This window comes from Crinia signifera, chromosome 12 (assembly GCF_055691185.1).
Source record: "Crinia signifera chromosome 12, ASM5569118v1, whole genome shotgun sequence".
Lineage (NCBI taxonomy): Eukaryota > Metazoa > Chordata > Amphibia > Anura > Myobatrachidae > Crinia > Crinia signifera.
This window is the reverse complement of record NC_139228.1, coordinates 82,371,382-82,383,575: the sequence shown is the minus strand read 5'-3', so window position 1 is coordinate 82,383,575 and position 12,194 is coordinate 82,371,382. Positions and strand designations below refer to the sequence as shown.

The window sequence follows — 12,194 nt, the reverse complement described above, 5'->3', positions numbered from 1 at the left end:
GCACGCTTCCGTGACTGGCCCGTGGTGGTGCTTATATTATCCACCCGTGCGGCTAAAACTGTTAAGTCCTGCTGCACCTGTTTGGTCTGCATTGTATTTGCAGCCAATTGTGTTGACACTGCCTGCAGCATGGTTTTAATGCCTGCCGCCCATTCAGGCTCCTGTGAGTCTGATTGAGGAGTAATCTGGGATGAACCCCCTGTCCCACTCGTTTGAGTGGACATGCATTCCTCACAAGTAATCTGTGAGGTGGATTTAGGCACAAACTTGCTGCTGCAAATGAGACAGGTTAACTTCCTCACCATGTTGAAGGAATACGTAACCTTTCTTCCACAAACACACCACAATCACAATGAAATAAATATATATATATTCAGTGTGCAGTGTATAGCAGCTATATATGTGTGAGCTCTATCACTGGAAGTGTGTAGCTTAACAAGCACGTGGGGGAGCGCTCAGATTACACTGAGGAGACCAGCACACCCTGTACAACCTTAACTCCTATTTAGGAGTTGGTAACACGCATAAACACAGAACAGTGTGATCAATTAAGCGATCTTAGCGCTAAATACACTTGCTGTTTTCTGCAGATTTCCTCTGTCCAACACCTCACCGCTGAGGAGTGTATCTGGAGACAGTAATGGCGCCCAGGGAGAAGCAGGAAATAGTGTATGCGCGCTCAGAGCTCTGGCCTCGCTCCGCTGAAGCCCCGCCCCCCTGTGATGGCGCAGGGGCTTCACTGATCTTTATACTGGCGCTGGCTGTCAGTTTTAATGGCGCCCTCACACTGAACAGCGTTTTATAGTGGGATCTGCCCTGGTAGCCCAGGGACTGTCACCCGCAGCCAGTCTGTGGCGGGGGGACTGCGCAGCCCCTGTGCAGGGTACCGCGTCTGCCGCCGCCGCCATCTTGCCGCACAATGAGCCGGGGTACCCCACTGTGGGGACCCCGGTTTCTACTCACCACAGACGTCTTCGGACTGTGTCAGGAGTGTGCGGCATGCTGGGGGTGAGTATCACTGCAGCGCAATGCCCGTGAGTACAAACACCCTCTCAGGACAGTGGTCCTGCAGCAGGGACAGCTCGGTACCTTAAGAGGCCTGCAGCTGAACCCTCCTCAACTGACTCCCTCGAAGCAGGGATACTGTGAAGTCCAACACAGTAACCCCAAAATAATAAAAGAAAATAAACTGAAGACAAACTCTCTGGAGCTCCAGCAGTGTGCATCCTCTCCTGAGGGCACATTTTTCTAAACTGGTTCCTGGGTGGGGAATCAGAGGGGAGGAGCCAGTACACCCAGCTTCAAAGTTATAGATGTGCCTGTCTCCTGCGGATACCCTCTAATACCCAATGTCTTAAGACCATTCCCAGTATCCCATCAAGGACGTTAGTGAAACATGTTTATGGATGAGAGCAAATGACAGTTGACCATTTGCTTGGAAATGCTGGAAAACTGACAAACCGTCACTCACCCATAACCATGTGTTTGTTCCAGCCAGATCTGAAGATAAATCTTACTAGTGTATGGGCACCTTTATACTTCGAACTCACGGTGACAAAAATGGTATATCCCAATGGTACTCTACTCTGCTATCCCCTCATAATGAGATGAAACTTCAAATCCAATCTAGATGGGAGTCAGGTCGGGGAATATGGAACGCTGTCTTCATTAAATGTGTTTAAAATGCCCAGATGTATAAATCACTCTGAAATGATGTTTAAACTAATTCGTTGTCTTTACCACACCTCAGAACGACGTCACAAAATTTGGCCTGAGTTCTCTAAATACTGTTGGAGACCATGTGGTTCTGTGGGAACACTAGTGCACATATTTTGGTCCAGTCCTGTCATCCAGAAACTATGGACAGAGGTCTTTGACTTGATTAAACGTATTACTAAGGTCCCTATCCCGTTACTACCTGGATTTATATTCCTGCATCGATTTCCCCTAGAGGTCCCGAGGCAGTATACCTACATTGTAAGACACATTCTCATTGTGACCCGAGTAGCTATTGCTCAGTACTGGAAGAGATGGGGACCCCCCCCCACCTCCCGCCTGTCCAAGATTATAGCGCCCGCGTGACAGAGATGCGAAATGGAAACTACTGAACATAAATATTCCATGGCGCCAAACTCCCCTCTGACTAAATGGTTTCCCTGGTCTATTATGGGACCCTACTACCCTCACCGCATTCATAACTGGCTTGGGTTATTATAGATATCTCACTTCCTCTTTATTATATATATCTTTGTTCGTAAAAGGACCTATGGCATTGCTCCCGCACTAGGTTCCTTTTTCTTACTCTTTCCCTTATGGTTTTCTTTTTCTTTTGTTTTGCGTTTGCTCTCTTTCCCCTTCATTGAAATGATATTAGTGTTATGTGGTAAATGTAGATATGATAGCTATGCACTATCGGACCTGTATAATCAGCGCTCTGCATATTTTGTAACTAAAAAATGTCCTAAATAAAAATATTCAGTCAAAAAAATAATATATATATATATATTAATCAGAATTGAACACGCTTTAGTCTAATGCTAGGTACACACCAGAGTGATCCTGATCATTAGCAGATCATGCGATGGTCGCAGGATCTGCATACGATACAATCTGGATTCAGTTGAACGGATCTTTTACAGATCTACCTGCAGAATGCAGGATCTGTAAAACGACCAGCGGTGAGGCGCCTCGGATTGGAATCGGATCTAACCATGCCAAATTTCCCTACAATCAACATACAATCGGTTGGAATCGGATTGAAATTGGGGGAATTGAGGCCAAATCTCTCTGGTGTGTACCCTACATAAGAACAGTTACATTTAACCTCTGAGTGCCACCGTTGCTGTGAGCGGTCCTCAAAATACCCGCTAAAAATGCCAGCGTTGCTCACAGCGACTGTTCTTTTAGTATAAATAAATACACATACAGCCGAGTCAATTCATTGACGTTTAGTTAAATATTGTACCCAAAAAATGATCGCTGTGAGCGGTGCTGGCACTTATGAGAATCGCTCACAGCAATGTTAACACTCAAAGGGTTAATAAAAAGGTTTGCTTCGTAATTTTCACACCTATTTTGCCAATTTTCCTTAAGAAAACCTAACGGTTGAATATGTTTTAGTGTGTAAGGAGTGTTCGTGCAATGCAGCAATGTTAGCTCATGACCAATGATTTGCAGGCCCAGTAATGCACATAAATAATGTTTTACAGCTGGACAGACTATGCAGCGTTCTCTAGGAAATATCCGTGGACTTCACATTCATGAAATGCAGACCATCTAGGGGGAAATTTACTAAAGGAAAAATACACTTATTTTTGACATTTACTATCCCGAAAATACGGCAATTCGTAGTTGTATTGATGTGCTATCAATACGAATAGCCGTACTTTCAGGATAGTAAATGTCAAAAATAAGTGTATTTCTGGATACAAATACACCTATTTTTTACAGATTTCCTTTAGTAAATTTCCCCCCTAGTCTCAATACGCCATTAATGGGGAGTTGCCTGGCGTCGGTGAGCCTGCAGTTCCTGGTCAACTCTGCTTAGATCAGGGTGTCTTTTTCTGATGACAATTCTTCTTAATTGCATCTTATGGGAATAAGCCGCACAAGCAGACCTTGCTGACTAAAATAATATACAGCAAGCCTATATTCTGTGTGCGACTGCGGTTTTATCTGCATACAAAATGGAATGTTCCAGTACTTTCCAGGAAAACACTGGAACGTGGCATTATGTATGCAGACAGAGAATGATACAATGTGAATAAATAAGACATTTTAACTGAAAAAGTTGCACAAACAAACCCGCTAGTCACAACACGGCATGACACAAATAGGAGCGTTAACCACAAATTATATGGACGTATCTGTAGATATTTAATACAATTTTCTAGTTTTCGGTTATTTCAATGCCTAGGGACAATAAGAAGTTGATAAACAACTGGAAACGTTTAGAACAGGGATTACAGAGTGATAAAAGATTAAGGAAACTTACGTTTCAAAGCACCGGTCCACGTTATCAGACATGAGTAGCAGCATGCAGAGTTGTTCCAAAGCAATAAGCTGCATGTCTCTCTCGTCCCCCTGTCCCATCTGCAGCCATTCCAGCAGTGTATCCGGATCCACGTCCGCCATGATGGCTCTCTGCCTGGACAGCGGCTACCGCGTCAGCCGCTGTGGCAGAGTCTATTGTTCTGCTCCTATTCACCTAGGAGGCTTGATCTGCCGTGGCCCTTACCTGCAGAGAAAAGGAGCAAGAAAAGGCCATGGGTTATTAATGGTGCATATAAAGCAGGTTAATCCCAGCCTGACCAGAGCAGCACAGCCGCCTGCAAAGTGTGAGCCTCTGGTATAAGCTGATTACTGTATATGTGCTCTGAACTCCACACAGCAGCCTGGTAGGAGACGGACAGAAGAGGACAGTGACAATCACACAGTTACATCCGAATCCATAGGAGAGCTCCATGCATGGAAAGGAGACGAGGAATCCCCTGAATTACATATACCTATACAAACGGAATTACTGCTGCAGCAACTCAATTGTTACTCGTTTATTAGTAAGGGAACAGGGCTCAGCTGCACAGGATAGTGGACAAATGACATTAAACACAACATATGTGATCACTTGAAAGCAATGGGAAGGGAGGGCCCTGCTTGTCGGACTCCACAATCTTGCAGAAGAGAGGTAGGGACAATAAGCGGGAGTAGAATCACATGCGTGTAGCAGTTTACAGTCTATATCCCCTATCATGCATGCGCACACTAGAATTAACAGCATAGGGGTTGAATTCAGCGCAATGTGAACAGGGGTTGCGTCAGAATGACGGTACCTACAGGTGTTTACTCGCCATAACCGCCAGTCTCAGACTTAGGTGCCCCGACGCGATGCTAGGCACAAAACGGTATTGCAGATCTAGGGTGCGCGTGAGAGGAAATCCAATAGTTAAACTTAGCAGTGTGCCAATTTGAATAGCTCCGGGATCCCCCTCCTGGTGCTAATCACAGTGCGCTGAATTGAATTGTTCCCATCGGCGCTACCTAGCAGTATGAGAGAACACACAAATTCCGTACAGTTAGGGTCCAGATGGAACTCCTGAAACAGCATTGAGAGGTATCGGTGCTGACCACGTACCTATCATTTTTGTTACAAGGGTCACTGATGTACGTAAAATGAAGCCTCGTCCCTAATGATTAAAGTGGAATTGAATTAGCAGCTCCTGGGACCCCTAGGCACAAGCATACAGTATCTACTGTAAGCAGGTAGAGCCAATGACAGTAAAACGTTATTAGCTATAATGCCAGAATAATGGAATATAAAACTATTTGCCCCCAACTTCCAAAGCTCTCTAATACGACAAACACAAACATTGCATCATATACGTTTTATGTTTGGCCCCCTGTACAAATCGAGAAAAGGTCATTAGGTGGACCCTTTTTCGAGTCTACAGGCCTTAGGTTGACACCTGAAATGGGTTGACATGGCTAATGTTGACAGGGTTGGAAGGTGGACAAGCATTAGGTCAACAGTCAAAAAGGTCAACATGAGTTTTTCGCTTTTTTTTAGCTGACGTGTGCCGACAGGCGGTATTTCATGCCCTACCATCCACTAGGGCATGGAAGGAGAACAGTGTTCCGAGCACAGCAAACCATGCGTGGGGACACGGCACACTTTGACGGTGTCCATGTCAACATTCGGAACATAAAAATGGTCAAAACTCATGTCGACCTTTTGACTGTCAACCCTGCCATTTTCTACCTAATGCCTGTGTCCTCCTTCCAACCCTGACTATCTTAGCCCTGTCGACCTTCGGTGGTCCAGCCATTGCATGTCATCCTAAACTGGGCCAAGCCAATGACCCATAACCGCACAATAAATCTGGGTTTTATTTAGTCTATAACATCTTATAAATATGTAACAAGTCCGTAAGGAAACATTCATCGCATTCACAGAAGCTCTTCTCGTGTTATATGTGTAATACTAGCCAGCTGCTATATATTGTTTTTATCCAGTAGGACTTTAGGCACTTTGCATTGGAACATAATATAGGGTATCAGTATGAACAATCCCTGGGGCCACATTGACCATAGACCAAGAGAGACAACAATACTTATATGTAACTCCAGGTACAGGTAGGGATAGATGCACGTCTGCAATAAAATGTGTTGGGAGATCAGCTACAGATGCGCAATCCAATCTAATCTAGTTAAAAACTCCCAACATTTTATTACTGGAAGCTGCAATGCTTGGATCCCATAAACAGGTCCTCCCCCAGATCTTTTGGTTGGAACAGGGAAACTAATAAGATCCAACCGAAGCACTGAAATCTGGTATTCAGGATGTGATGTCACGTACACATACTTCCTTATTGTGACTCATGAGAACAAATGAGACACAATCCTAAAGAAAGCATCCAATCAGACCATAACTCACAGGGAGGTATAATAACTCATAACAACCCAGTCTATTTTACTGTATACATTACACTACAAAACCGATACATTATAATAAACATTAACATCTAATTCGTGCATGTAGAGAAATCGAAAGCTTTTTAAACCGGACTCTATCTATAAAATACACAAAGGGTATAGAAGTGATAACAGGGGCTGGACTGTAACCGACTCATACCGTGCGGTCAATCTTCACTGTCCCTACAATGTGCTAAACCCCTACACCAGCGGTTCTCCAACTTTCTGGAATCACAGCACCCTAAGTTATGAGCGTTCTTTCATGGCACCCCCAAGTTAAAAGTTTTTTCAGTGTGTTTCTATTGAAGCAATGTCTGTTACAATAAAAAGAAAATTGGAATAAGTAGTTCCGGCAGTCCGTACACTCCTAAGCAACTTTGAATATCCTTAAAAATACAACACATACAAAAAAAACAAAAATTGTGTAGGATATAGCACAGGGTTTCCCAAGTACAGAAGAGAAGCATGACAATAGCATTGCGCGTTTTGGTACGACAAATTGCTCACCCACCGTCCTGCCTGAAATAACTTCCCTTCTCCAAACCAATCTCATATAGAAAAGGGGAGAGTCATAGATCCATTATCAGCCAAAAATATCTTATCGGGAACCACTGCACTACATTATATTACTGTGTAATTAAAATCGTGTTTACTCTTCTATGTTACTCACAGCATTCTGAGATTGAACTTGTGCTTACTGTATATACAAACAAGTGTTATAGAATGGAATATTATCTGTGCTGCCTACAGTTCCTAATCCCAGTCCCAAGTAGCACAATGGTGTCCCAGAATCACACAGTGCTAAGGGGGAGAGATGGACATTTTTACAAAGCAGCCAAAAAAAAAGGTAAAACGATCTGTAAACAATGTCTGCCAGATAATATCACTTATTTCCTGTATGGACGCACTAAGCAGCAAAGTCTCTGGGAAATATCCTAAATGCTGGCTACAAAGTAACATTGTTCTGGCGCATTAACAGAGCCCAAAAAATGTCTGTGTAGGATGTTTGGCTGAATAACATTTAAATAACATCTTCTACACAAAGGGGGTAATTCAGATTAGATAGGTCCCCCGTGTAATCCGATTGCAAATAGGTTTTTATGTGCATGTGCAGCCGCTGTGGCGAGCGCCCATAGGAGTCCAGCGTTTCATGGGATTTCTCATGCGAATTGCCCAGAAACGTGGGTGCGGGGGGCGGACAGCTGACCGCCCTGTCCTTGCACAGGACGCCCGCAGATGGGAGAGTGATCGCTGGGCTGCAACTTGAATCAGGCCCACAGTCTGAGTTTACTGGAGGTGCGGGGTGCTGGACGAACTCAGATTTGTTTTTGTTTTGTTTTTTGTTTTTTTAAAGCGCCAAACACTTACACAGCATGGTTTGCAACTTAAAAAAAATAAAATAATAATAATGATATATTCTGGGTTGGTCCAGCATCCTGCACCTTGGACTGCATTACTTCCCAAAACAAAAACGAGTAAATGTTTTCGAATCTCAGAAAGAGTCTTTCTGGGAAACACACAAGTACAACACTATTACTTATAAGAATGATAAATTGCTGCTGTTTCAACGCGTCTATAAATACACCAAGCCAGGAGAACACAGAGTGAGAGGCGCTTGCCACAACATCAATGTGCTGCATGTGAAGTAGCTATGTCTCATGGTTTGTCACTAAGTTACAAGCAGTCACATGGATGTCCTTACTGTCCCATTCCTAAGGCAAGTTTCCGCCCAAGAGCAACAAAGTGTTTGGGAAGACGTAGAGTAAACATGTCATTAACGTCGCTGCTAATAATAATCAGTGCCACCACCTTTGTTCCCCAAATCATAACAGAAAAGAGTCGCCCCGCCAGAAATAACTTGTAGCACAAGGCATGTACCACGGATGCACCATCTAACTCCACCGTACAACACCAATGTCCCTTAATGCAACCAAAAGAATTAAAGAAATTCTGATCAGCGGTTGTTGCGGAATTTAAATACAGATTGCCAAATGCCCCCATACACTCGGCTGACTTGTCCTAAGGACAAGTCGTACCCACATTTCCTGGCAGCTGCCCGGGAGGCTCACATACAATTTGACAGTTGATGTGTCATTTCTTTAGGAGGGAGAGCCAGTTGGGGGGCACTCAGAAACCCAAGGGGTGTTGTATGGCGCTCTGACAGGGGGGATCCCGACATTCAGTATCCCGACTGCCGGTGCTCCAACAGGGGGGCAAGCTCAAAGAAGCCCTTTGCGGGCTCGCCACGCTGCAGGCTCGGTGACTTGCTACGCTCGCCACAGGTTCTATTCTCCCTCTATGGGGGTCGTGGACCCCCACAAGGGACAATAGCCCCTGTGAGTCGGGATCCCCCCTGTCGGAGAACCGGCAGTCGGGATTCCGACATCGGGATACTGACTGTTGGGATACCCCCTGTTGCAGAGTCATCTGGCACCCGAACCCAAAGTGGGGGAGCCGGGCTACAGGAGAATACAAATAAACCATTCAAAAGAATGGGCAGCAAATGATTGGCTCTCGGCCAATCAGCAGCTGCCTAATGATTTGTAGGTTTGTTTTTAAATCATTGCCCGACTCTTCCAGCCCAGTTTATGGCATCCCCCGCACCGGATGAGATACATTGCGGGTGCTATAAAGCACACACGATGTGCCGCTGACGGCTGCACTCTAGGATGGAGACCGGGCAGGGCGCCGGGGGGTGGACCGGGCCACAGCTGGGGGTGGTCCCGGGCCGCCGGTGTCATCAAAGGGGCGTGCCCGGGCCGCCGGCGTCATCAAAGGGGCGTCATCAAAGGGGCGTGCCCGGGCCGCCGGCGTCGTCAAAGGGGGTGGGACCGGCCCCTCCGAAGCCACTATGCTGCCGGGGAAGCACCGGGCATCGCCGTCTACGACGACGCTGGGCTTCCCCGTGAGGCTGTTTTAGCGGGGCGCTGCGAGAGGGGCAGGGCGCATTTTGCCCTTTAAAAATCGGGCAGGGCACAGCGCCCCGCTAAAACAGCCTAGCGGGAACACTACATAAGATTGCGCACTGTGTGGCAATACTGTGCGCAATGAATATCATTGGGAGGGAGCTCCTGAAGCTACTGTAATCAGCGCGCTGCTAAATTGCCAATACACCCAGGTGTCTAGTCACGAGTACCGGCATTTTGCAACTCAAACACCCTGCGGTGTGGCGTATGTGCTGCGGCTTAAGACAGCATCGCCACCCTCGTTTTGTCGTTAGCGGCGAGAGCTCCCTCCTGGTGCTATTCTCTGACTGGACCCCAATGAATCTATGTAATGTAGTATTTCAAACAATATGGAGCCCACCAATAATGAACCAAATCTAATACAATGATAAAAAGTGATGTGCACAATACATTTTTAGGGGGGGGGGGGGGGGGGGACAAGGATCCGCTGTATATTGAGTATCCACTCTTTTATACTTTCTCTCTCACTATGCCCATCATAGGTTGGGCATAGTGAAAAAGATTTTTTTTAAAAAGATAAAAAATATAAAATATCCACAGCACAAAAAGAACTTTTACCGCACTCATCGCTTATCCCACAAGAGAACGCAGCACAATTCGTTTCCTTATAGTAGAGTTTCAAAATCTGGAAGTGACCAATTATTCTGATGAAACGCGCCAAGTATGATGTCCTGTGATTTCCCACAATAGAAGCTTGGTGCATATTCTCTAGGTAGTTGCTCAGTTTCTTGGTGAGTGAGATCTGTTGCATGTGAAGCCATTCGCACCATATATTCTGACCTGTCAATTGCAGTACACTATTGGGGAGCGCACAGATCTGTATAGGCAGGGCCGCCAAGAGGGGGGGGGGGTGTGCTAATTACCTGGGCCGGGCTTGCTGGAGGGGACCGGCAAGGGCCCTGATCTGACACACACAAACCCCCGGGCAGCAGCAGCACACACCTCTACAGCAGCGTGAGAGATCATGCTGAGCCTGCTGTCAGCACAGCACCTGCTGTAGGTAGGTGTGTGCTGCTGCTGCAGCTGAGGGCGGGGGTCACAATAACACTCTCCCCTCCACTTTAGATTGTTTTTTCAACCCCTAAACATTTGGTGGTGTGGATTAATTGGGGAGGTGACCATGCCTTCCGCGATTAGACCATGCTCCCAAAAATTTTACCGGGGCCGGCATACCTCTTGGCGGCCCTGTGTATAGGAGACAGGAGACAATCTAATGCTGGGTACACACCAGGACGACTAGGGCCCGATCCCCTAAATCTAGATCAAATTCCGACCTATTGGATGTAGATTGTGTGGTGATTGGGCCCTTTTCTGTCCTGGTGTGGACCGATACCGATCCGATGCGCGGTCCCACAGGTCGGTCGGTCGTTATTGAGATCCTACCTACTGCAGGTAGGATCTGAATGACGACCATACAGCCGGGTACGGGTCGCCATCGGATCGGACCCGCTCACGGTGCACATCGTGAGCGGGTCGTGCCCCCCGCGTCACCGTGAGCGGGTCGGACGAGACACTGACGACCCGCTCACGATATGCATCGTGAGCGGGTCGTCCTGGTGTGTACCCTGCATAAGACTTCAGTATGACTTGATCAATCTATGTCCCTCACTTAAAGTTCAATATTCAGTTCTGGGCAGATATGACAACATGAGGATGTCAACTTGGCCATAATATTGACATGCTTCGGACAGCTGCGTGGTCACGTGACTGCGATTTGTGGGTTAAAGCGGTCATCCTCCCGCATTGTGGTATTGCTCCCCTTACTGTAATCGGTAACCTTCCCTCTGGTGCTTGACCATAACCCCCCCCCCAGCCTAACCCTGACTTACCCAGTCAGCATTTTAACAATATCAACATAACAATATTCCTCAATATTCAAATAAGTAATCTATGCCTATACTGGATATATGAATATTAAAAGGAAGAACATTTTATGCATGCTGTTCCCTATTCATTTGGGTCAATCTCCAATATTGGAAACAGTTCAATGGAGATATCACATTCCTGATAATTAAATGCATTCCAAGAAGCGGTTTCTCTGCCAGGTTAAACAGCCCAGAGTGAGACCTGGATCAATTAGCTACATTGTATTCCTTTGTATTGTATTTATTCTGTGAAACATGTATACAAAGGAAAGAGACTGCTCCCTCCAAGCTTTATAACATAATGTACTCATAAGGAAACAGTGTAACTTGTGGCTAGTTATTCAACATTGCACAAATTGTTCATCATTTTTCTTTTAGGAAGAGGCTTCGTTCACATAGACTAATTATATGTTATTTGCATGTCTGAGCAATATAAAGGACATGTGTCCGAAATGTAATATTAAATATTTCAAGAAATGACAAGTGTCGTGTATTTCTTATTTTACATAAAAGACTTGTATAAAGTCAGCAATATAAACCGCTTGAATGGGGGAGTTGTGAGGACTTTACCTAATGGGACAGACTTTGAGTAATTAAACGGGTTACCTTCCTCAATGAGACAAAGGTGCTAGGGATGTATTTATGGAAAGAAGAATGGTGTCCCCCAAAATAGATATAGTTCCAATTAACACCAGGGAGCCTTAATTTGATCAGCCGTTTACTTTCCGACAGCGTTGAGGGCAGATTCCGACAAAACGGATCCGACTTTTAAAAAGTTGCATCTTTTTTGTTGGAAATGGCCGCGGATTGTCAAATTTAACACCGTTTTTCACTGATACGCCCACTTTCCATCACTTAACAGCCGGAACGTTGAATTCCGGCTGTTGAGTTTCCG

General features: G+C 45.6%; 1 protein-coding gene across 7 annotated transcripts in view; it reads right to left on the bottom strand.

Annotated features, from left to right (window-relative positions):
- Positions 1-12,194, bottom strand: part of HECTD1 (HECT domain E3 ubiquitin protein ligase 1) — a 73,543-nt gene that overhangs the window by 54,295 nt on the left and 7,054 nt on the right. For all 7 annotated transcript variants that reach the window (XM_083166773.1, XM_083166776.1, XM_083166775.1 and 4 more), the window contains exon 2: positions 3,995-4,237. In XM_083166773.1, coding sequence (XP_083022899.1) covers positions 3,995-4,134 — 140 coding nt within the window. In that variant the 5' untranslated portion in view covers positions 4,135-4,237. The remainder of the gene's footprint in view (positions 1-3,994; positions 4,238-12,194) is intronic.